The sequence below is a fragment of the Tetrao urogallus genome (genome assembly GCF_951394365.1).
Source record: "Tetrao urogallus genome assembly, chromosome: 1".
NCBI lineage: Eukaryota > Metazoa > Chordata > Aves > Galliformes > Phasianidae > Tetrao > Tetrao urogallus.
In genome coordinates, this window is record NC_136813.1 from 105205245 (window position 1) to 105229297 (window position 24053).

At 39.8% G+C, this 24053-nt stretch overlaps 1 protein-coding gene across 1 annotated transcript in view; it reads left to right on the forward strand.

Annotated features, from left to right (window-relative positions):
* PROS1 (protein S) overlaps positions 1 to 10081 on the forward strand; it is a gene marked incomplete at both ends in the record, with an annotated part of 29557 nt that extends 19476 nt beyond the window's left edge. The window contains 7 exons of the mRNA XM_079537570.1: positions 685 to 803; positions 2640 to 2829; positions 3757 to 3924; positions 4977 to 5145; positions 6705 to 6853; positions 7587 to 7800; positions 9936 to 10081. Coding sequence (XP_079393696.1) covers positions 685 to 803; positions 2640 to 2829; positions 3757 to 3924; positions 4977 to 5145; positions 6705 to 6853; positions 7587 to 7800; positions 9936 to 10081 — 1155 coding nt within the window. The remainder of the gene's footprint in view (positions 1 to 684; positions 804 to 2639; positions 2830 to 3756; positions 3925 to 4976; positions 5146 to 6704; positions 6854 to 7586; positions 7801 to 9935) is intronic.
* Positions 10082 to 24053: the final 13972 nt, after the last annotated feature.

The following is a 24053-nucleotide window of genomic DNA, read 5'->3' on the forward strand; positions in this document are numbered from 1 at the left end:
TGACCTCCTTCGCTTCTAACACCTGATTATGTTTAGATTCCACACAGCTTTAATAATGGAATTTGTCTGGGCTCTAGCAGATGGATGTCATAGGTCCCTGGTGACAGAAAATGACATGATGGAAGATGAGCAATCTTGATTAAAATAATGAATATTTAAATAGTTGCAGTCCACTAGAACTTTTTCAAGCTATCTTTCAGCAGCTTAAATAAATGGACATTTATAGAATCATAGAATTATTAAGGTTGGAAAAGACCTGAGATAATCTACTCAAACCTTCCACCTACCACCAGTGTTGCTCACTAAACTATGTTCTTTAATACATTTCTTGGACACCACCAAAGACTGTGACTCAACCACCACCCTGGGCAGCCCATTCCAGTGGATTACCACTCTTTCAGAAAAGTTTTTCCTAAAATCCAGCCTGAACACCTCCTGGTGCAACTTAAGGCCAGAGGCCATTCTAAACAAACAAACAAACAAAACAAAACAAAACAAACAAACAAAAAAAAAGGAGAGTTATCAATTTATGTATAGATATTCAAGTTTAAAAAAAAGTCATTGAAGTCGTCCATTGCTTAAACAAACAACAACAAAAAGGAGCCTAACAGGAAACAATAGAATTTGCTTAATGGAATTTCACAATACAAAGTTAACAGTTTTTTTCTTTTCTATTACTTTCAGTCTGTTCCTGTGTGTATCCCACTGAACCTAGAAAGGAATTACGAGCTGCTTTACCTGGCAGAGCAATTTACAGGGATTCCTGTTCTGTACTTAAAGTTTAAATTGCCAAATGTCACCAGGTAAGCATTTGCCATTGATAAAAGTATGCCTGGAAAGCACAGACGTTTCCCTTAATTTTCTGAGGATGTAGAGTGGACTGTGTGCAGAAGTTACATCACCTTCTCCCCATGGGTTAGGATACCCTTCTATGGAGAATAGATAAACTCAAGCTCCTGCATGTACAGTCACTTAAGGGAGCGTGGAGTCATTTGAAAATGGACAGGCAAGAGTAATGTGCCTGGAGTTGTTTCACAGCATCTCTTAATGATTGTACTGTGTCCTTGAGACACCTCATCCAATATATAAACAGAAACTGTCTGATGTGGCAAAACTAAAAGGCCAGCAATTTTCTTCCAGACGCCTCAGAAGCAGGTAGAGCCAGTAGCAGCTGAGTACCAAACAGGAAACAGTGCAGAGCTAGGGCAGATGTGAACCACTGGCGTTGAGGGTATAATAGGCACTAAGTCCTATTGGTTTGTGCACAAGAGAGGAAAAAAAAAGTGGTGTATCTTTGTGACAGAAGCTTACTTTTCCCTTGAAAGAAAGAGCAGGGGTTAGGAAAGGTTGGAGACAGTGACAGAGATACAAGAAGTCAATTAGAATCCTCAAATAAAATTCAAATATTATAGGAAAAAGAGTTAATTTATAGCTTCTGTTCTCATATATGGCAATGGCTTTAAGTTTGTTGCTGCTGCTATTTCAATAAAATCAGGCTAGGGCTGGTCCAACCCCGTGCTTCCTTTCACAGCTTTCTGAGGACACTGATAAAGCACAATACCTTGTCTGAATCACCACCTACATGATTTCCTTTATTGCTGTTAGAGCAATTGACAAAGATAGTGACCTCTGTATTACCCTTGGACTTCTTCATAGTGGCAGCCAAAATTGCAGTGTTTCTTGACTTACTGAACAATTTCAGAGTAACAGAGAAGTAACAGTTAAGCTGATGATCCCCAGAGCCTCAGAACCATACAGAAAGACATAAATATTGAGAAATTTTTCCTCTTTTTTTCCTCTGCCATTTTTCCAAGTTGACCTGGTAGTAATGCTTTCCTGGAAGACCTTCCTAAGAAGATAAATGTTTGAAACTATCTTAGTAGCCTCTGTAAATACAGAAAGCTTTTCTGTGGGTCTGCGCAAGAGACTGACATCTAGTGGACAAAGAACAAGACTGGGAATTAAAATGACCTAAGTTCTAAATCACTCAAATTTGTTGTCTTCAGCAAATCCTTATTTCTCTATGCTTTGTTTTCTCCTCTCATTCTTAATCTGTTCTGTCTGGCCCAGAAGTTCTGGGAGGTGTGAACTATTTTTGTACTCTCTTTCCCGCTCTAGCCTGTCCTATATATGTAAATTGTAATTTTGCTATGTGTATGTTTAGCTACGAAGACAAAGACAACAAGTCCTCAAATTAGAGAGGGGTACATAAAAGACAAATTGCTAACTTATAATTGTAGGACAGCACTTGGCAAACCCATTTTACTAAATTACACTGTAGATCACTTATTTTTCCCTACATCGTATTTCCGTGCAGTGCAGTAGAGATATTGCCTCTATCGTCTTAATAAACAGGATGTGATGTCCTTCACATGCAATGCTCTTATGAGTTTTAGTGACTGAACAAAAGCTTTTTCAAATCCTAGCTCCAGGAATCAGTTGCTAAAGTTTTCCCTGGATTTAGATAAACAACATTAGATTCTGCCTTTGTCTAATAGGATGCAATTATCACAAATGCTCAGAAACAGAATTACCAAAAGGTGACTATCTATTAACTTACTTACTAACAGGTTTTCCTAGGCTCTTCAGTACTTCAGTATTCCTGTCTTAATAAAAAAAAAAATTTCTTCATAATTCAGATTTTCAGCAGAATTTGATTTCCGGACATACGATTCAGAAGGAGTTATACTATATGCAGAATCCCTTGACAATACAGCATGGATTTTGCTTGCTCTTCGTGATGGAAAGATTGAAATTCAATTCAAGAATGAATTTGGAACAAAAGTTACCAGTGGAGGAAAAGCCATTAATGATGGCCTGTGGCATATTGTAAGTTGGATTTACCTGTCTTTCCCTTCCTTTAATCCCCTAATGGAACTATACCATATGCAGAATCTAAGCAACAATTCTGGAGGCTTAGAATGACGCTTCCAAATCACAGATTTAAAAAAATTAACCATGAAATGTGCAGGGATCCCCTTCCTCAGGGAATTTCTGGCACCTGTTTATCATCATTGATAAAGAGAGAATTAACACTAGCTAGCAACACAGGAATTCTTTGCAGTCATGAAAAAGGAAGCAGTAGATTATTAGAAAGTGTGATTGCAGAGTGAACTGCACAGTAATAAGACACTTTGCCTAGAAAGCAAAATTTACTTTCAGTAAACCAGAAGTCCAGCTTGTTCTTCAAGCTCGCACAGCCAAGATGAAAGAGCTTGCTCACCATCTGTAATTGACACCGTATTATCAAGACAAATTTGTTTTTAGGGAGTGAGAGAAGAGAACCTAGAATTCTGCATAGACCTGTTTCAATTCAGTTCAACTTGCTTGAGATTAAAATTCTACTTTGATGCCTAACAATAGCAGGAGCAGGTGCTGAACCTCTTCTGTTTGTGTTCTATCTCACTCACTCCATCCTCTGTATCAGCTTACAGTGAAATGGAGAGCTGTATGCCAAATGTAGAAATTGTACAATTGTAGAAGTCAGCATCTTGCAAACTCTATAGAGCATGAAGTAAACTAATCAGCTGTGTAGGCATTCTAAAAGATCATCTTTCTATGGGATGTCATGGATATGGACAGCTGTGATGATCCAAGTTTAAATATGCTATGAAGTACTGAATGCATTAACACTATTTTACAAGCCAGATATTTAGAGATATACAAATAATACTTCATACAGGTATATATAATTAGCATTTAGAAATATACTACTTGCTGGTGTGTGCCTATTTAAATATTTTCATTTCATTCTAGATATCAGTTGAAGAGCTAGAAAACAGCATCAGCGTAAAAATAGCTAAAGAAGCAGTGATGAATATTAACAGCCCAGGAACTCTCTTTAAGCAATCACACAGTTTCTTAGAAACTAAGGTGTACATTGCAGGATTACCTCGCAAAGTTGGTGACACTCTCATTAAACAGGTAACTAAAAAAGTAATGTTAATTAAGACTTTTTGTATTTTTTCTTTTGCAGTCATTTTGCAGGAAAGAATAGTAGCTTGAAAACTGTTCAGAAGATGAAAATTGGGCTATTAACCACTGTTTTGAAAAATGTGCAGAGAACTTTGCGGTTTATCCTCTCATTTCAGTTACAAAGACACAATGTTTAAGGCCTAATCCCTTAGGATTCTGTACCTTATTTTTTTAAAGATATATTTAAGATTCCCTAAATCACTTAAATTTTCTGCTGCATGAGTATTTTGGAGTGACTCACGTTTGTGGTGTTAGCTTCTGCTTTGCCCTGAATGGGTACGGATATCGTTGTGCAGGTAGCACAGTGAGCTTTCATTTCTACTACATATATATATATATATATACTATATATACTCCTTAGTAGCCCAGATTAGACACCACCAATGATTCATTCAGTCTTCCATTCCAACCTGCTCTGCTTGTTGATGAGGGGAGCACAACCAAGTTGCTTCAGCTATCTGCTTCTGAGTCCAGGAGCCCTCAAACTAACTGAGGGCTAACAGAGAAACAAAAAATAACTGTACACCAGTTTTTTAATTCTTAATTTTTTTTTTTTCTCAAAAGCAAAGCAGAGAGAAAAAATATGAAGCAATATAACAGCGTCTCCTTGCCTAATAGAAAGTAATTACAGAAATTTCTTTATGCTTTCATACAAGTAGAAGACTAGAGAAACAAGAAACAGTGCAATTGTCATTGTCCTTGAGATATAGAAAAACTATGGTAATCTAAGCAAAAGAACATCATAAGCTTTAAAAATAGAAGCAGTGTCTTTTTTTATACAGATAAGTAACATCAAAATGGAAATATTAAATCAGGATAACTTATTGAAGGCTGAGGTACTAAATGCATGCCATTTGTTTTCTCTCAAGTATCAGTTCTGTAACATGTAGCATTGATAAAGTTATTATTGGCTCTATGTTGATATGTAAAGTAAGACTTTCTTATTAACTTTTTCAAAATAGATTTGAATTCACACCCCTAGTGCTGTAATTCCTCTACAGATTAACCCTCGGCTGGATGGCTGCATTCGTGCCTGGAACCTGATGAATCAAGGACATTCAGGTGTAAAAGAAGTTATTCAAGAAAAACAAAGCAAGCACTGTTTAGTAACAGTTGAGAGAGGATCTTTCTATCCTGGCACTGGCATGGCAAAGTTTCATATAAACTATAGTAAGTATTTTTCTGTCTGTTCTTATACTTTTTACTGGACTGTTGATAGAGGTGATTAATTGTAAAGGAAAGTAAAAAAGAAAAACAAAACCCAAACCAATGCTAAGCTGTGTGCCACTACATCCAGTGGTGATTTCAGTAATTTTTTTGAGAAATATGTTTGAATGAGGGTTTTTGGTCCCATTGATGTTGTCAGTTTAATTTTTGCTTTAGATTAGGAAGCATAGTCTCCATTTGCAAAAGATGAACACTAATTCTAATTAGATCTAATTCTGCTCTGTTTGTCTGCGGAGAGACCTACAATGGTATTGACCGAGAAAGTATACTGGGGATGTGGACAAGGATCATTATAGTTTTGTTAATGCAATTCATCTTTTAAATAAATACCCTATTTGAATGCCTATCTTGCTCCTCCTTAACCCAAAACTTCATTGCCTGACTTCCTGGCCTAATTTCAAATTTTGCAAGTCAGGATCACCCTCTGTACTCTCAAGTTCCTGAAGTGAAATATCTCTAGTATCATTGCAAATCTTGTTGTCATTGCGCTTTTATATGTCAGATGCTATACTGCCCTTCAGCCCCTCCTTTGATCCCCAGTCTTTTTCATCTTAGGACTTGCTATTCCTTCTGAGGCCTTTTATTTATATCTCCTAGCCCACTTCAAAAGATTTCTTCAGCTTCTTATATCATGTTTCCAATCAACTCAATATGAGCGATTCCTACGCCACTGAAGGTTCCTCTGCTTCCCTCCCATTCGTTCACATCATATTGACATGTCTCCTCCCGACCTTTTTATGTGGGGCTGCTGCTATGCCTTCACTCTCTCCACCCTCCATGCAGTTCCCAGCCTTGTACCACACTCCTCAGATTCAAGTGGCTGCCCACAGCTACCGCTCCTTTCCACAGGCTGTTATAGCCCACTGCTTCCACTCACATCTTCCTCTGTGTAGGGATCTAACCTCATTTCATGTTGTAGAATTTCTGCTTCCTGAAGAAACTACTAAAAAACAACTTAGATGTTAATGAGGAAAGGGAGGGCAGATGCTGGAAGTTACAAAAGATCACAAATAGCTCTTTAAACAATTTTTGTATTAGCTTCACTGTGAATACATCATATTAAATGATATTCACACCATCTGCACATTTGTTTTATCCATCTGCATATTCCCATTTTAGTAGCGGAACGATTTGGGAATGTAAAAATGTGTCAGAACTGCCAATCTTCTACTCAGTGGCAGTAATTTATGAGTTAAGCAGCTTTTTAGGTTTGATCTTAAATTGACCTATAATAAATACGGTATCTGTTCCATGTTAAAACAGAGAAAACAGCATTAAAAAAGAGTCTGAAGTCCTAAAAGAGCACAACAGCAAAGTGGGTTGTTCTGGTGGTTCAGATTAGACTTGCAGTTCTTTCTAGAAGTTCCAAAATTCACTTTATCTGGAGATTAGTACCAATTTTTCCACAATATGAAAACAGATGAAGTACTAATTTTTTAAGACTATGTTAATTTTTCATTTGCAGGTAAACTAATTAATTTCAATCTTTTCTTTTAAAACAGATAATCTTGACAGTGCTGAAGACTGGCTAATAAATGTGACTATGACTATTCGCCCATCCACAGACACTGGTGTTATGTTTGCTCTGGTTTCTAATGAAACAGTGCCTCTTGCTTTGTCCATAGTGGACTCTAACTCTTCTGATTCACAGGTGATCTTACAGTTCTAGCAGCTGGAACATCAACTCACACGAATCACAGCTCTCATCTTTGTCTCACTTAACTTACTAGTCATTTGTGACAAAAGCCAAACTAAAAAGAAGTTACTTACACACAGTGGAGGTGGAAGGCTGAATTAATATTTTGCAAAGCGCTTACATCATCTTTTGATGTGCAGAAAATAAATTCCTATTTGTGATTGTTACAGCAGAGACAAAGCACTAAGTGCTCCTCTGTTAGGTGCTATCCATTGTATCACATCTCTAACCTTTTCTTCCAAATGCACAGAGCAGAAGAGGAGGTATGGCAGAGACTGAGTTGTGATATTATAGCAATGATAGTATGTTAGTTTCAATTTATAAACAGATGTTTTTGCTTGTCCATACATCTGCCTGAAACGAGAGCACGTAAGGAAAACTAGGTTACCTTTGAAGCTGTAGCAGTACTCCCTTTGACTTTAAGAGAAGCAGAATTTCACCTCCGAACCACAACCGAAGAGTTTCTACAGGAAATGCTCTCACTTATAAATTTCAGAATCATTTATATTTACAAAGGGGATGCAGCTATCAACTTCAGTATCTTTTCCAGCTTAAGATACAACTTTTTAAAACATCTCTCGGATTCCTTTTCTTTCTACTTCCAAATGTAAAATGTATCAAAATTAAGTATAATTGCGTGTTAAAGTTACACATAGCATGTTTTGTGACTTTGTATTCTCTTATTTAGGAAATCATTGTGACTATTGGAAACATCACTGTGGCAAGTCTGGAATCAAAGAAGCTATGTACACCCAGAAAAGTGCAAGTTGGACTTCTGGTAACCAAACAGCAACTTCAGCTGTCTGTTGATTCCCACACGGACCAAAGCAATTCAGAGCAACTGTCTGTCCTGCATCAAGCAATGATGACAAATGTTGTCACCTACTTGGGTGGCCTGCCAGGTGAATTATATTTATTTTCATTCATTTGTTCTTTTGTACAAGCCTCATTACGTTCAGCCTTGCCCAAGCTGTACAAAGCATACAACTGTACAAGAACCCATTTACCCTTTTCACCTCCCAGATTCTTCTTGTTTCATCCAGTCTATGCAGCTTTTGAAGGAGCTCAGTTTTCAATAGGATCATTATTAGGTCCATTAAGAGGCATAAGTCTCTCTCTAGAGATTTGAATTTGTGATTTCTTTTTTCTTTTTAAGCTGGGAAGGAGTAAGTATTGTATTTTCTGAAATGCCACCAGTAGGAACTGTGTCAAGTATATAAGAAAACAAACATTTATGAGTAAATTGTCAGAGATGCAGAAGCTTAAGTCAGAAATATTGTTTCAACAAGTAGGCTCTGAGCAACCATTGACTGACAGTCTTTGTGAGATGGAAAATACACTGAAATAGCAAATAACATTTTGTTTAAATAAACCACAAGTGAATCCTCAGTGTTAAAATATGAGCAAACATAATTTTGTACACGAAGTAAACACATGCATGTTTGTACAGCAGTTTGATTTCGGAGTGAATCATGCAGAAAAAAGGCATTGCCACAGACAATGATTTTTCAGAGCCTGAGTTCCTCAAACTTAAAAATTGGTAGAGGAAAAAGACCGTGGTTATGAAGTTAAATTACTAACAGCAGAGACTTTCTATTATCCTCTGTTAAAGGTATTTTAGGAAGAGTAAGTCACAATTTCTACAGAAAGCCTTGCAGTTTTTATGAACATAGTCTTGAATTGACATCCACGTTACACATGGGCTGCGTTGTCAAAGCACTGCCACAGATGAAGCCAGTCTTTATCTGCAGTGTGTTTCTTCCATGGGAGAAAATGTACACATGAGCATAAAGAAGTGAGAAACTGTGTATCCCATGGAGATGATCTGTTTAGGCATTTTTCAAGGCAGAATACACTAGGGAAGCTGGAATTATGATTTCACCCTCTAGGCTTACTCGTCAGAATTGAAGCAAGACTGGGGCAGTACTGCAGCCCCAATCCACAACTGTTTGAAGTGATAGTTGCTTCTGCATCCATGCAGAGGCAAATCTTTATACAGTGGTAGTAGAGGATATAAAAAATTGTAACTAAATGTGACTTTCTCCTATGATTTTGTTTTTGAATGGGTATACAATGTCATGTAATCCAGCTAACCAGACAAGTTTCATTCACATAGAATATGTAGAATAAGAATACTCTAAGAGTACAGTACTGTCAGGCACCACTTCAGGTAAGTGTTTTTGTAATGCCTGCTGACTTTTCAAACAGAGATGAAGTCTGTATTTGCTTAGTAGATGCAAGTTAGTAGATTAACAGAGCCGTAATGACTTGAATACGATTCTAGTCATTTCAGAGCCTTCTTCATGTTTGTGGTATCTGACTCTTCCTAGCGCATTGCCAACACTGAGGCCTTAAGAGTTAAGACCTTAGCTAAAGTCAAGCATCCTAAATAGATAAGATGAGTACATATTGTATTCTGAGGCCTCACAGCAGTTCTTGCTTGATCCTGTGCCTAACATATTGAACGCTGGAAGCACATCAGTGATCTGATTCTAAGAAAGCTAAATGAGCAACAGATAAAGTGGGTCTCTCACAGAGATTTCACATGGAAGAAGTAGTAAGGAAGCAATAAAATGTGTGCAGTTCCCAGGGGTCCCCTATTTGAAAACGTGCAGATCTTAATCCAGAATAGCTTTCTGGCAAAAGTCAGATTGTTCTTTCCATGACCTCTAAACCTATAAGCATCTGTTTGTAGGTCAAGAGAAAAACAGTGGACTCCATGGCACACAGTACTAGTTCATTGTAGTTAAGTGTTTCTCATAGCAGCATTTCCTGCATTATGTATAATTTTCTGATTTCTGGTTGGAAGAACACTTAAAATACACATTTCAAATTGTGTTGACCCTACTCAGCTTTGCAGACTTTATCTCAAGGAATCTTAAACAGAAGGGAGAAGAACTTAAAAGCCAAATTGCTGTTTTCTCCCATGGATGACTAACGGAGGCAGACTGGAGTGTTCCCCATGATTTTGCTAGTCTGAAAAATACATACGACATTGCATGCCTTGGCCTAATAAATTGAATGTTTTTCTGTGCAGATGTTCCTGTGGGTGCTACATTAGTAACTGCTTTCTTTAACGGCTGCATGGAGGTGAAGGTCAACAGCAGACAGCTGGATCTGGATGAAGCCATTTTGAAACACAATTCCATCAGATCTCACTCGTGCCCACTGATTATGGAGTAACCATTCAATTCTTAATTTAACTTTTTTCCTTTCAGATATAATTTGCATAATTAGTCTCATGTCATAATGAAGCCTGTACTGTTTTATTCAAGATGTGCCAGGAAAATAATCAACAGCGTGTTTTTCCACCCTTTTATATAGAATATGGGTGAAAAAATCCCTTCTCTTTTCAGCTCTAAAGAGAGACAATCAAGATCAAAATTCTGCACTGTTTTCTTTTTTTAATTCATATCAGTGATAAATCTTAAAGCCAGATTTATCTTCCATGCTCAGACTATGACCTTCATATATTTAGTTTGGAAAGAGAAATTTTACGTCTTATTTTTCATATATCATCACGAAGTTACAAGTTGTAAAAATTAGCAGCGTATTAGAATGTAGACAAAATCATTCTCATTAAGCTTTTCCAAATATAACACACAAAGAGAAATCTGTACAGGTTTTGTAGTACATGCCTTCAGTAAAAGAGAAAATGCCCTGGAATCCAGAGCTCAAACTGTCTGTGGGTATGTTTACATATTTGTACCAATGTTGGTAAAGCAACTTCCAAACTATTATTTTTCCTTTTTTTCTTTTTTTTTTTTTTCTTTCTTTTTTTTTTTTTTTTTTTTTTAAACATAGTTCATCTTTGCAAAGTAGCTTATATTGTACCAACTTTAATTCTTCTATTTTAGGAACACAGCTTTAGACTGTTCTGGATTAGATCAGGTAATTTACTTCTAAAGTGGATTAAAATACAAGTGAGGCAATTTTAGAAAACAGAAAATTGCATGAAGGAAGGAGCTCTGGTCTTCATCACGGGAGAGCAGACTGGAATTTCCTAAGTAAAACTGAGAACTTGCAGCAAACTGTTATTCAATTTATGACAAATTTGGCACTCCTCAATACGAGCACCCTCTATGGTCCGTCATAAATTCCCTTCACTTTTGTCAACCATGCATTCGCAGAGCCCCCAGAAGAGATTTATTTGCAAGCCCTAATACAGTTTCTGACCTACTTGAAAGTCTCGATTTTACTAGCAATATCAGAATGTAAAGCCATGTTCTGTTCAGCCAAGTTTAACAAAACAAGTGATTAGAAGAGTACTGTTTTCCTCATGTTTTAATTTCAAGTGTTTCTGGTATTTCTTTCACATTCTTAGTGTTCTTTCTGCTTCCAAGCTCATTTTCACGCAACCAGAAGCCTCTCTGTGCAGCTCACATATGGTTTTGTTAACCCCAATACAAATAAATTGCAAGAGAATTGCTGTAAGCAATGAATATATATACTCCCATCCATCTGGAGAGACAGTTATCTGTCAAATTTTTAGACCCAGAGTTTGCTTTCTTTGCTCAAGACAATGAAGTGGAAATGTATGTAAAGAAGAGTGGATTGTGACAGTATTCATTTTGAGGATAGTCTTTCTCCAGAGATGCTCCCAGTGACATTAGTGAAGTTTCTTTCACAGCTGAGTACGAACACTAGTGCATCACACCACAGAATCTGAGCCCATCTTTCAACATTATTCCTTTGTCTGCGGTTATTGTTAACACGGCTTCCCACTTGTGCCCTCAGATATAACACAATATTTGTTCTTCTACACCAACCATCTTCAAAATGGCCTCTGAGTCTGTCCAGCACTGATTTGTATGCAGCTGCTTATTTGCATGAATTCTGTACATCTGTCAGCTTGCCAGTAAACTACAGGTTCCATTTGCTAGGAACATATGAAAAAAGCCCTTTCATTTCTCCAGATTTCATGAGAGGGAAATCAGTGCAGGAAAGCATCCCCCCACCTCCTTGCTGTCTTCCCATCTCAAGAAACACGTGCTTCATTTGGGCCTAGTAACTACCGGAATAACTATTGAATTCTGGAAAGCTCTTGGCCAGTGTCTGCCTTGTACAAATAGAGAGGAAACACAGTCAAGTGTCAACAGTACTACAAACTCTTATATCAGCCTGTGTGAGCAGCAGGAGAAAAGGCTGGTGCTTTTTTTCTGTTTAAGTGTAAAAATTGGTATAGAATTGAAATTAAAGAAAATCCTGTTTTCCACGCAGACACCACTTCTCTTTGTTGTCATGCAAGAATATTTTAGGATACTGTAGTTACAATGAAATGTCTGCATTTTTTAAATGTAAAAGTGCCTCCCTATTGTAAAAAATAAATGAAGCAGCATTTGCAAGTTTTTTCTCCCATTAAGTTGTATTTGTCTGTGTTTGTTCATTTTCACTGTGCAAGACTGGTTCTAGTGGTCAAATGGTTGACTCCAGAGCTTGTGGTAATCTTCAGCATCAGAGACAAGAGCTAGTTTAAATTAGTAGTCTGTCCAAGTAGTATTCAGTTGTGGCTGTCAGGTGAGGTCCTGGACAACTAGAGGAAGGGTCACATCATTCCCATTTATAAGAAAGGGAGCAAGGAGGACCCAGGGGAACTACAGGACGGTCAGTCTCACCTCTGTACCTGGGAAGATGACAGAACAGATCCTCTTGGACGAGGACCACATGAGGAATGAGCGTGTGATCCGAAACAGCCAGCACGGCTTCACCAGTGGAAGGTCATGCTTAACCAATCTGGTGACTTTCTATGATAGAGGGACGGCATTGGTGGACAAAGTGAAGGCGACTGCTGTCATTTACTGGGGGTCTTGATGGATGAAAAACTTAACATGAGCCAGCAGTGCGCTCTTGCAGCTCAAAAAGAAAATGGTATCCTGGGTTCCATCAGAAGAGGGGTGGCCAGCAGGTACAGGAAGGTGATTGTCCCCCTCTACAATGCCCTTCTGAGGCCCCATCTGGAGTACTGTGTCCAAGTCTGGAGTCCCCAGTACAAGAAAGAGAGAGAGCTGTTGGAGAGGGTCCAGAAGAGGGCCACTAGGATGATCAGGGGGCTGGAGCACCCTCCCTACAAAGATAGAATGAGGGAGCTGTGCTTGTTCAGCCTGGAGAAAAGAAGGCTGCAGGGTGACCTCATTGCAGCCTTTCAGTACCTAAAGGGAGCCTACAAACAGGAGGGGAATCAACTCTTTGAAAGGGTAGATAACAACAGGACAAGGCAAAATGTTTTTAAGTTGAAGGAGGGAACATTTAGGTTGAATATCAAGGGGAAATTCTTTACTGTGAGAGTGGTGAGGTGCTGGAACAGGCTGCCCAGAGAGGCTGTGGATGCCCCATCCCTGGAGGTGTTCCAGGTCAGACTGGATGGGGCCCTGGGCAGCCTGGTCTAGCATTAAATGGGGAGATTGGTGGCCCTGCATGCGGCAGGGGGGTTGGAGATTCATGATCCTTGAGGTCCCTTCCAACCCTGGCCATTCTGTGATAACTTGTTCTCTAGATAAATGTTTAACTTTATTAATTGTGTAACATTGCTTGAAGAAATTAAGCTTGACTTAAAGCACACGTGGAGGAAATTAGATCAGTGACACTTATTGATCCCTATCTTTTCTCCTTCATCAAATGTATGTAATTGTATTTTAGGCATAATCATTTCAGCAAAGGCTGTTCAGTGTTTATATGGAACAGCTGTAACCTGCTGTATGCACCAAGTGTTACAAATCAGCATGTCCCAGTTTCCTTGAAAATGAAATCTAGCCACGGAGTTGGTTCTCATTTATACCAGAGCAGCTTCCTGCTTATGTGCCTGATCCAAGCAGAGAGTGTGTGCTTTAATGCTTCACATCTCTTGGAAGAGAAAACTGGCCGGAATGGGTGTGAACACCTTCATTGTTGATATTCAAAGTTAGCTCTGGCATTGCCATCTTCAAAGGAAGAGCAGCCAAACATTTTAGACATTCCAGTCCTATTTATCACTGAACAATGTATTGAAGATCAACAACAAAGGATGTCAGTCCTTCAACGTTATTAGTTGTATGTATACACTAAATATTTTGCTACCTCAGCAATCTTGGGATATCAGAACACCTGGATTTGGGAGCATTTTATCTGCCAAAAACAACAGCAATGTAATAAAAAATTAGATACAAGGAAAACCTTAGCAGCTAATAACAAAGGCATAAATAAGGCATCACTTAGTAAATACATGAATCACCAAGACATTTTGACTAATTTTCTCCTGCATTCTTTTCCTGACCACAGTCCTGCCCCTGCACTTCAGAGCAAGATGACCATAGATCGTCTGATGTAGAAACGTCCATCCAAACTAAAAAAAACTTAACAGGAATAGGCTTTACAGTTTATGCTTTTAAAACAATGCTTCCTATCCACCAAATGAATATAGCCCCATTGTTGCATTGGTTGTACGCCTTTATTAGATATGATAGGTTGTAAAATTATTAGTAGATGGATTTCAATTGGAAAATGTGAATAACCGTAGAAATCAGGTTGTTCTGAGCAAGAGATACTAGCAGGGAGCCAATATCTTTGGCTTTTTAAACAGATATTTGCATTGAATCAATCAAAGTCTGCACAATTGTAGGTACTTCAGGAGTTAATTATATTGCTTTTTTAAAATTTATTTTTATTTTCCTCTTTTGCAATTTGTAGTATCTTAAAATATTAGGAAAGTGAAAGAAAATCACAAGTAACAAGAAACGAATCTGGCAATGTAGGCTTATGAAGCTACAGGTATTACACCCTTGCCATACAGCTTGTGAGGACCACAGAAAAATGCAACAATGCATAAAGACAGAACTTCCCTCTCTCCATAAGCAGTTACATGCTGAAGACACAAAGTCCAAAACTCATCTGTGATACCAGACCTTCTGTACACCAAGCCTCTCATCCATGTTTTCTCAAAAGCAAATTATGTCCTTCAAGTAGCTCTAAAAACCTTGCTTTACCTGTTAAGTCTCAACGGCTCCACACAAAGCAATGCTTTTTATCATTAGGAAACTGTGTTTCTCTTCCTTCCTATCACCTGGTTACAAGAGAAATAAAGGCCAACTCAACAACATACCACCCTGCAGTCACAAAAAGCCATACAGTTAGCTTTTATTTATTTATTTATTTATTTATTTATTTATTTTGAGATAGAGGGCCTGAATCAGCAGCACTTGTCTCTAACTTGGCCAAGATTCCTCTACTGAAGGGCCACCACAGCAGTGGGGAAAGCTCATCCAGCAGCAATACCACTGGGGTGTGGTGAAAGCCACTCCACAGAATGAGAGCTACACTTCGTGAACTTTTCCAAGGTCTTACACATGATATAAGAAACAAGAGTTTACTAAAGGTAAGGTTAACAGGATCTAAGAAGATCACTGAAACACACAAAGTTATATGTGATTTTTGCAAACTTGGAGTACTATGGAAGGTAGAGAATAAAAATGACTTTGTTCATCTATAAAACAGAAAATATCCTGCTTACAATTCAGCATTGTCTTACCTTTCCAGGAAAAGTTTTCCTTTCATCAGATTCTGGTACAAGTCCCACCGATCAAACCAAAACTTTCCCCTGAGCCAGCCTTCCTCTTTTTCAGCCTATCAGGGCCATATGCTCATTCCCACCAGCTGGCCACAGTCTCCTGCTAAGGCACTCAATTGAAAAGCAATCTTCCCTTTTAAACCTGGACAGAAGCCAGCCTTTTGTTTAAGGGGTTTCTTCTGTAACAGAAGGTCATGTAGATTTAACAAACCTGCTTGCCTGGAACAGGAAAACCCTATCACCTTGTAATTCATGTCTTCATATTAACGGACTGGGCAGCAGAGGCACTAAGCAAGCTGCACAGAAAATCTGAAACCTGTATCTCAGTGAAGTTTTATACAAGGTTTCGGGGTCTTTCCAGGGGATGCGTAAGTAGTTTGCTGGCAGCCTCACAAAATCCTCATAATGAAGTCATTAGTCTGCATTTGCCATTTTCCACAGATGTGAATTGGAATGACATCAGGATCTGCCCCAAGCCATCCCTCAGCCTCTGGGACTGGCTAAGAACACGGACTTCTTGGGGTGCTCTGTCCTGAGTGGGAAATGGGACCAGCCCAGGTCAGGCCATCAGGAGAGATGCTTTGCCTGCAAAGGCTGCTTCTGTAGGCACTTAGCTTTGCAGATGAAGATAAATGAACAACAGTTCCAGGAATGCTCCACATAAAAAAGGCTGTCCTGTTAAATAAATGAGGCTGAAAACAAACATTTTAAGTAAGAAGTGCGTTGTTACTGCCTGTCTTTTTAAAGCAAGATAAACCTCATGTTGTTACTTTCCAAACATTATTTGCAAGAGAAAGACCTCAAAGAAATAACCCGACAAAAAAAAACCCGACATTAGAAATGCACATTGAATGTTTCTCAGAACACTGCCACAATCATAATAATTTGGGGCAAGCCGCTTTGCTGAGTTCTCCATAAGTTACTGCAAAGCCTAACTGTGGATTTTGACTATGTGGCCGTTATCATATTTTGTTCCTGTAGGAAACAGAATGTTTTTTACTTCTCTTTGAAGTAGGTAACTGAAATCGTTACTCTCTCACCTGTGTACACTTCTAGCAACATTTCTTCCTGCACTGACTTTGTGCTGTTATCAGAATACCAGGAGCTCCAGGTTCCCCACCATTAATGACATTCGCAGTTGAAGCATTCAGCAGTCCCTTGCTCTGCTTTGGGTGTCAGTGATGTCAGCAGCTGATGCTAGCAAAGCAGAGCTGTGACCTATGATCTCAAGGGCTGAAAATGTAGTTTAGCTCATCCATAAGAAATTAAGAACCAGCTTTGCCAATATTTCTACAGTCCTTTTACTGAAGCCTAAAGAAACTGCCACTAACCAAGGATGAAATTGATTTAACCAGGCTTACCTTGCAGCCTGCTGTAGGTCTTGACATAAAAACCACCCTCCATCCTCAAAAACTCCAGCCAGTGAAACTTTAAAAGCGGACAGTGCTTCTTGGGGGATATTCACAATGAATACTAAACAGATCCCTGAAGCACTTCATACCTTTTGTCCAGAGTCAATGCTTTTTTTCCTGTTATGTGCACTGTTTTTCTGCTGCTAATGTCTTTAATTCCAAACATGGAGAGGAGGAGCATGCAGGCAGCTGGCAAAACCATAGCTGGAGGAATGTTCTCTGAGAGTGCAAAGGGACACCAGGCACTCACCTGCCCCTCCATTCCCTTAGTGCCTCTGAAAATCTGCCCTGAGCCCATTAATATACAGCCAGTGAACCTGAGCTAGATGTGATATCCCAGAGCAGAAATTTAAATTTCACGCTATTCTTTACCAGAACAAAATCAACTTCATGCTTGCAGTCAGAGGAGAAATACAATAGATCTGAAGATTCTTCGACAAACAAAAATAACACATGCTTACGACAGTAATATGCTGGGACACCCATTTTAATCTGTTCCTGTTAAATACAGCATACAGAGAATGAGAAAGGCATTCTCCAGCAATCCAGAAATTGAATGATTTCCCATGTCTCTTGTACGTTGCATTACATAAATGCATAGCCTAATGTCTTTTTAAGTCCTAAATTCTTAACGTAAGTCCTGCTGGGCTTATGCAGCAACGCAAATTTAACCTCCTGGTTGAAACTTTCTATCCAGACTTTAATTTCCTAGTGATGAAGAAAGCTGCAATGACACTGATACCTTCTGCACATTCCAGCTTCATTTACAGACCTCTGTCACGGTGAGAGCATTTGGGGATCCCAGCACACTGCTGAAAGTCACTCCCACACCTTCTCCATAGTATCACATTGTAAAGGACTCAAAGATCATACAATTCCAACCCCCCTGCCTGCTAGATCAGGCTGCCCAGGGTCCCATACAATCTGGCCTTGAATGCCTCCAAAGATGGGCATCCACGGCTTCTCCAGGTAACCTCTTTCAGTGCCTCACCACCCACTCAGTGAAAAACTTCCCCATAACATCTAATCGGTTTAAAACCCCTTATCCTATCACTATCTATGCATGTAAAATGTTGACTCCCTCTTGTTTATTATCTCCCTTTAAATATTGGAAGGCAGTGAGGTCTCCCCTGAATTTTCTCTTCTTCAGACTGAACAAGCCCAGCTCCCTCAACCTTTATTCATGGGAGAGGTGCTCCAGTCCTCTGATCATCCCCGTGTCCCTCCTCTGGATCCTCTCCACAAGCTCCACTGGAGCTTGAAAATACATAGTCTCTTGGTGTGGCCATGCCTGAGCCTTAGAGGAGAGCTAGTGGGCTGTCCTGCACTAGCAGGAAGAGATGCTGGCAGCTATGCAAAGCAAGCAGAGAAGGAGCAGATGGTATGTGCCTTGTTTGGGGCTACTGTTCAGCTGCTACTTCAAAGGCCTGCTGTCTGGAGGTACAGTTGGATGCTTAGCTGTTGTGTTGTGCAGAGGGCAGAGGACATGTATTTCCTGAACTTACAGATGATATATTTACACTCCAGGAAACCACACTATGTTACAGTAACCCAGCTTACTTTATACAAACTCTGTTTGGTACCCACACAGAGCATGGTACAAGCTCTGCTTCACAAGGGGAAAGGAAGGCTCAAGCCTCCCTGTCTGGCTTCTGTTTCCACAGACATGTCAGTGTTTATGGGCTGATTTACAAACATCCTTACAGCAGCTCTCTGTGTTTGTGCTGTCAATAAGGATCACTGCTCAATAAATTCATGGTTTTGCTGCTGTTCACAGGTTGACTTCAGTAGAATTCAATGCCAAACTTGTTCCCCTGTATAGAACAGAAGTCAATCCTACTTCCTGACAACTTTTACCTTGCCTTTACAATAGGAAATACTTTCTCCAAACAATACACTGAGGATATGTTCTCTATTTGATGTCACTCTTTTCCTAAGCATCTGGTTTCCCATCCATCACGATCTGTGGACATGCTGCTAGTCACTGAGCGTTGATGCTGAAGTTTGTCTTAGCACAAATGAAGCATTTTCAGGTCCCAGTGAACTTACACGTCAGATCTACTTAGCTTAGCAATAAAATAATGGCTGTGGTGGCTGCCAGCTCAGCAGCTTCACTTGGAGTACTGTAGGCATGCCACGATCTCAGGCTCAGGCACCATCTGCACTGCAGCGCCTGCCACTGGTACTTAGCTATCAATTCCCTGGCCGCTTCATAAAACAGAAGAGAATCTGGCTTGCTTTCTTACAAATAAGTTTCAGTAGAAGCCTGTGAAACCCAAATATTTTGAGATTTATCTGGATTTATATTTTCAGGTTTTGAATTGGTAATTTACAGACAAATTTGGACTTGGTAGTGCTACCAGAGATTCAGTCGCTGTGTCAGCTGAGCAAAACAACACACTATTCTAAGGTCTAGGAAAAGTTGAAGTTTGGGTTAAGAACTTGAGATTCCTCATGCTCAAAATCCTTTCACTAGCGCACAGGCATCCAGACTTCCTGTACTTCATGGTCTTCAGCACTGGTCTTCAGGCGAACAGGAATCGACATATTAGTTACTACGTGGACCTTCCACTGTTTTGCTTCTATGCATTTCCTTAGCACACTGTCCTTGTGTAGATAGAGAGATATGCTCTTCCCAGGAGAAGCAAAAAAGAAAGAGTGGTTAGGTCAAAGGCTTCCTAAGCCCTCGCACCTGTGGGATGCAAACACGTGAACAACGGACTGGTTTCATCTGGTCTCTAACTACTCCTCCACTGTGGCCAGGCTCTTGCACCACTCTCATAGAAGACTTTGCTTCTTTCACTGTATTTCTGAAACCTCACTTCCGGACCTCTCATCCCATTTTTCTCAATTCCAGACTCTTCCAGTCTTTCATCCTTCTGGATGATGGAATGCGTATTCGCACCTCAATTTCTGCTTCTTGCTACACATTTCTCTGCCTCTACTGTTTATCACAAAGTGGCATTCAAAATGTTTCAGTATTAACAAACCAGATGATACAGCTTGGCCAGCTAAACTTGCACTTGCAGAGATCATGATCCCCTGCTATTCTCCTGCACAACCCAATGATCTAACACAGGGGCATTCAACGTTTTAGCTTGCCTGGGCCGCACTGAGTGAAGAGGAACTGTCTTGGGCCACAAATAAAACATATACTATGGTTATAGAGAACAAACCTTATTTTTTTAATATACATTTTTACTAAACCGTAAAAAAAAAAAAAAAAAAAAAAAAAAAAAAAAAAAAAAGAAAGCAGAAAAAGCATAAAACTAGTGGGATATGTAACCTTGTTTTTGTGAAACTAATGCATCAGTTTGGTTTGATAGCAGTGACTCTAGGTGATCATCAGGGATTTTTGATGAAATTTTACTCCGCCTGTACTTCATCCTTGACAATAATTGTTCACTAATGTACGTACAGCCAAAAAGAGATGAATTCCTGTATCAAAATGGAAAGCATAACTGCATATTTTTTGCTATTCACAGGGCACTCTGTGATGACTTCATGGACATCAGGATGTGCTTTCAGGTTCTCTGTCACACACTTTTGTAACCTCTTTTGCTTTGCTCAGTGGTTAAGCCTTTGTTTCAGAAAACACAAGTCTTGTCTCAACCCCTCCAATACTCTACTGGCCAAAGAAACCCTAATGTCAATCCTGGTGTTAGAGGGACTCCTGCAAAGCTCTGCAGGAGTGAAGCATGCTCCTGCTGTTACCCCTCAGAGCCTGTCTCCATGTGCACTGCTGGTTCCAGTGCTGCCTTCAACAAACAGAGGGAAAAAGCCAGCAGCACTGACCCCTTACTGGGAGCAATGTGGAGGCGGTTTGGCTGGCCATCAAGTTGTATTGTTGCTATAGTTATTGACTATCTTACTATCTGCTTTGATAGACTGTCACTGAACCTGCCCTCTGCTTCTCCTACCTGCTGAGGGCAGAGGAGGAGAATTAAACTAAATATTCTGGTCCTTCCAGGAAATACACATTTGAAGATGATGGTCTTAAGGAGGTCCCAACCAGCTGGTTGTTTATTATTTCTCTGGAAATCTTTGTCATGTTTCCAATACAACAATTTCTGTTATGGGTTCACTACATTTCCCTATGAGCAGGGCACTGTTTTTCATTTGTATTCTCTGTTTCCTGGCCAAACCTTGCATTACACCCAGAGGAAGCTTGCAAGAATGTAGCAGCGTGTTGGGCTGGAAAATAAACATTCTAGGGACATTGCAAGTATTTCCAAAACAAGCAGTACACTCTCAGCAGGGTCAGAAATAAAGTTCAACTGAAGAGGAGCACAAACACATAATGGCCTGAGACAGCACAAAAAAGATTCCTTGCACGAAGCGCTCTGCACTGTGGGGCAGGAGACTCCCTGCTTACAGCGTGGCAAAAGGTGATGGCCCATGTTAAGATGCACAACCTGTCATGTTAATACTTCTGCCCACGTACACCAGCTGCAGCAACTGCTATTTAACCACTTTGCCTTTGCCTCATTGGTCAAATGCATTTAATTAGAAACAGATGATAACTGTGGCTTTGATGTCAGCATAGCACAATCAGATACAGAATCATAGAATCACAGAATTGCTCAGGTTGGAAAAGACCTTCGAAATCATCAAGTTCAACCACAATCTAACCACACTACCCTAACTCTAACAACCTTCTGCTAAATCATGTCCCTGAGCATACTTTAAAGACAAAACTCGCACCACTGCCACCTGGAGAATTTCTACCTTTGTTGCTCAAGGACAAAATCCCTTTGCGTGCGACCTATTGCCAGTTTCTCATCCAACACTTTGATACTGTGTGGTACACCAGATTTTAAAGAAGTGCTCATACACATCATGTTTACGTAAGCTGTTAAAACCAGCACAGTTATCAGAGAGCGCAAGGGCTAGTTAGGTTTACATGAGCTATTTCTGGGAGCTGTGGATGCCCCTGGAGGCACTCAAGGCCAGGTTGGTTGGGCAGCCTGAGCTGGTGGGTGGCACCCCTGCCCACAGCAGGGGGCTGGAATGATCTTTAAGGTTCCCTCCAGTCCAAATCATTCTGTAATTCTACAGTTCTATGATCAACCTGGCAACATCAGAATGGAATCTGGCGATCTCTCAAGGTGCTTCTTCGGTCCTAACTTACATTCTTCCCTGAGGATCAGCCACCCACCCATTCTGGAGGAAATACGACACTGCGTTTAAAAGGGATTCTGCTTCCAGCAGAAGAGGTAAGAAACTTTACAGGTCGTTGCAGCAACAGCTCTCTGCGAGCCTCCAGGAGCCGAGCCGAGCTCAGAGCGCTGCAGGCAACGGCCGGGAGCCGCGCAGCGGCGCTGCCTGACCGCTCGAGCGGAGCCGGGGCCGCGCCTGCGCTCCTCCTGCTCTGCGGCGGCGGGGGGGGGGGGAGGGAGTGCGTCTTTTTTTTTCTTTATTTTCTCTTTATTTTTTTTTTCTTTTTTTTTTTCCCCTCTCTCTTCATTTTTTTAAAAATTATTTATTTATTTATTTCCTTATTGGCATACAAGATTTCTCCCCAGAACAGTAAAAGGCAGAACATCTAATTTGGCTTGCCCATTTGGAACAGCATTTGAAGATTTTGTGGAGTGGCATCTGCAGCAATGGGGGTAAATTCACTGTTATCTTTGAGCTCAAAGGTATTATAAGAAGGTCTATCTCAGAGTGTTAACAATTACAAGTTAGACATAAAATCAGAAGTAGCAAATACGGATAAGAGCAAGGAACATCATTAGTCTGGATAGGTATGGTTTTCATAAATGAAAAACGAGTATCTGAAGTGTACTGGACAGAACCTGCTTTTTTATATACATTTTATTTTTTTAAATAAGACAAAATATTTCATTTAAAAAGTCAGTAATATATGCTGATGGTAATCTCAGGTAAGCGAGTTAACCCCTCTAGTTGTATTTTCAAGTATCTGTCTGGCCATTGGCAATTCTGGCTCCCATAGCACCTGGATTAAAGTTTTGTATCCAAGCAAAGGAAACTGAAGGCAGCTGTTCACATTATTAGAAAGGACATGACAGCTTATCTGAACTCTATGGATACTCTCTCTATATATAGAGTTAAACGACTCTATATGATACTCATCATAATGAGCACAGAAATACAAAATGTGAAAAATGCCAACAAAAACAAACAAAAAACCCCAAATTCACAACCAATCAACCAACCAGAAGACATATTATATAATGTGTGTTAGGGGATTGTAAGTAAAAGCCTGAGATCCTGTTACATACCACTGGATTCCCATTCACCATTTCTTACAGAGATTTCCTATATATTCAGATAGCCCTATCAAAGCTTGAGCACTGAAGAAACTACCCCATAGCTGAGTACTACAGGGAGACTCAAGCATTGCAAATAAAACCAAGCCCAAACTCAGAAAGAAAGTCATAAGTCAATATATAAATATCAACACCATCTCATGTAGACAACATGTGATGGAATGAAAAGCGCGCATCTGCTTTATATCAACAGGCATCTTTGGCAACATCTTGACATTCAAAATACTTCTGAGCCACAGCATAGTATGGCACGGATAAAAAGAATTTTATTGCACAGTAGTCAGAGCTTTGACTGGGCTATTATTGAATGCAGCTCTACCAACATAGATCTTCCCAAGTTATAGGTCAGAGGACAGTTTGAGTACAGTCTGTTTATATCACTGATTATGAAAAAGAAGGCAGAAATGGCCACATTAAACTATATTCTATGCGGAAGCCCCTTAGGAGGTACAAGATAGGCAGAAAAGCATCTCTTTCATCAGTTATGCTTCATGCCCCAACACTGATGGCAGATTTTCAACTGAGGAATAGAAGAGGAATTGAAGAAAAGATGATGTGCACAGCTCTACCCTTTTTTTTTTGTTACTTTCCAGAGCTCCAGAAGGAGCAGGGGAAATGGGATATGAACTGGCTGCTCTGGTTTGTGCTGGCGATCAGGCAGGGACCAGGTGGCCGTTGTACATATTAACCAAAAATATCACTTACAATAAACTTTATCCTTATTTTTCCCTTGAGTACCAGGGATGGGGAACAGAGCTGAGGCCTGTCTCTCAAATCAGCCAGACCAGTTCTACAGAGAAGTGGGAACACCAGCTTTTCTTCCAGATATATGAACAACCAAATGTCTCACAGTCCCCATTTGATTTTCAGGTACTATTACTTCCTCCCTTTCACTCTTTATCCCAACTGTG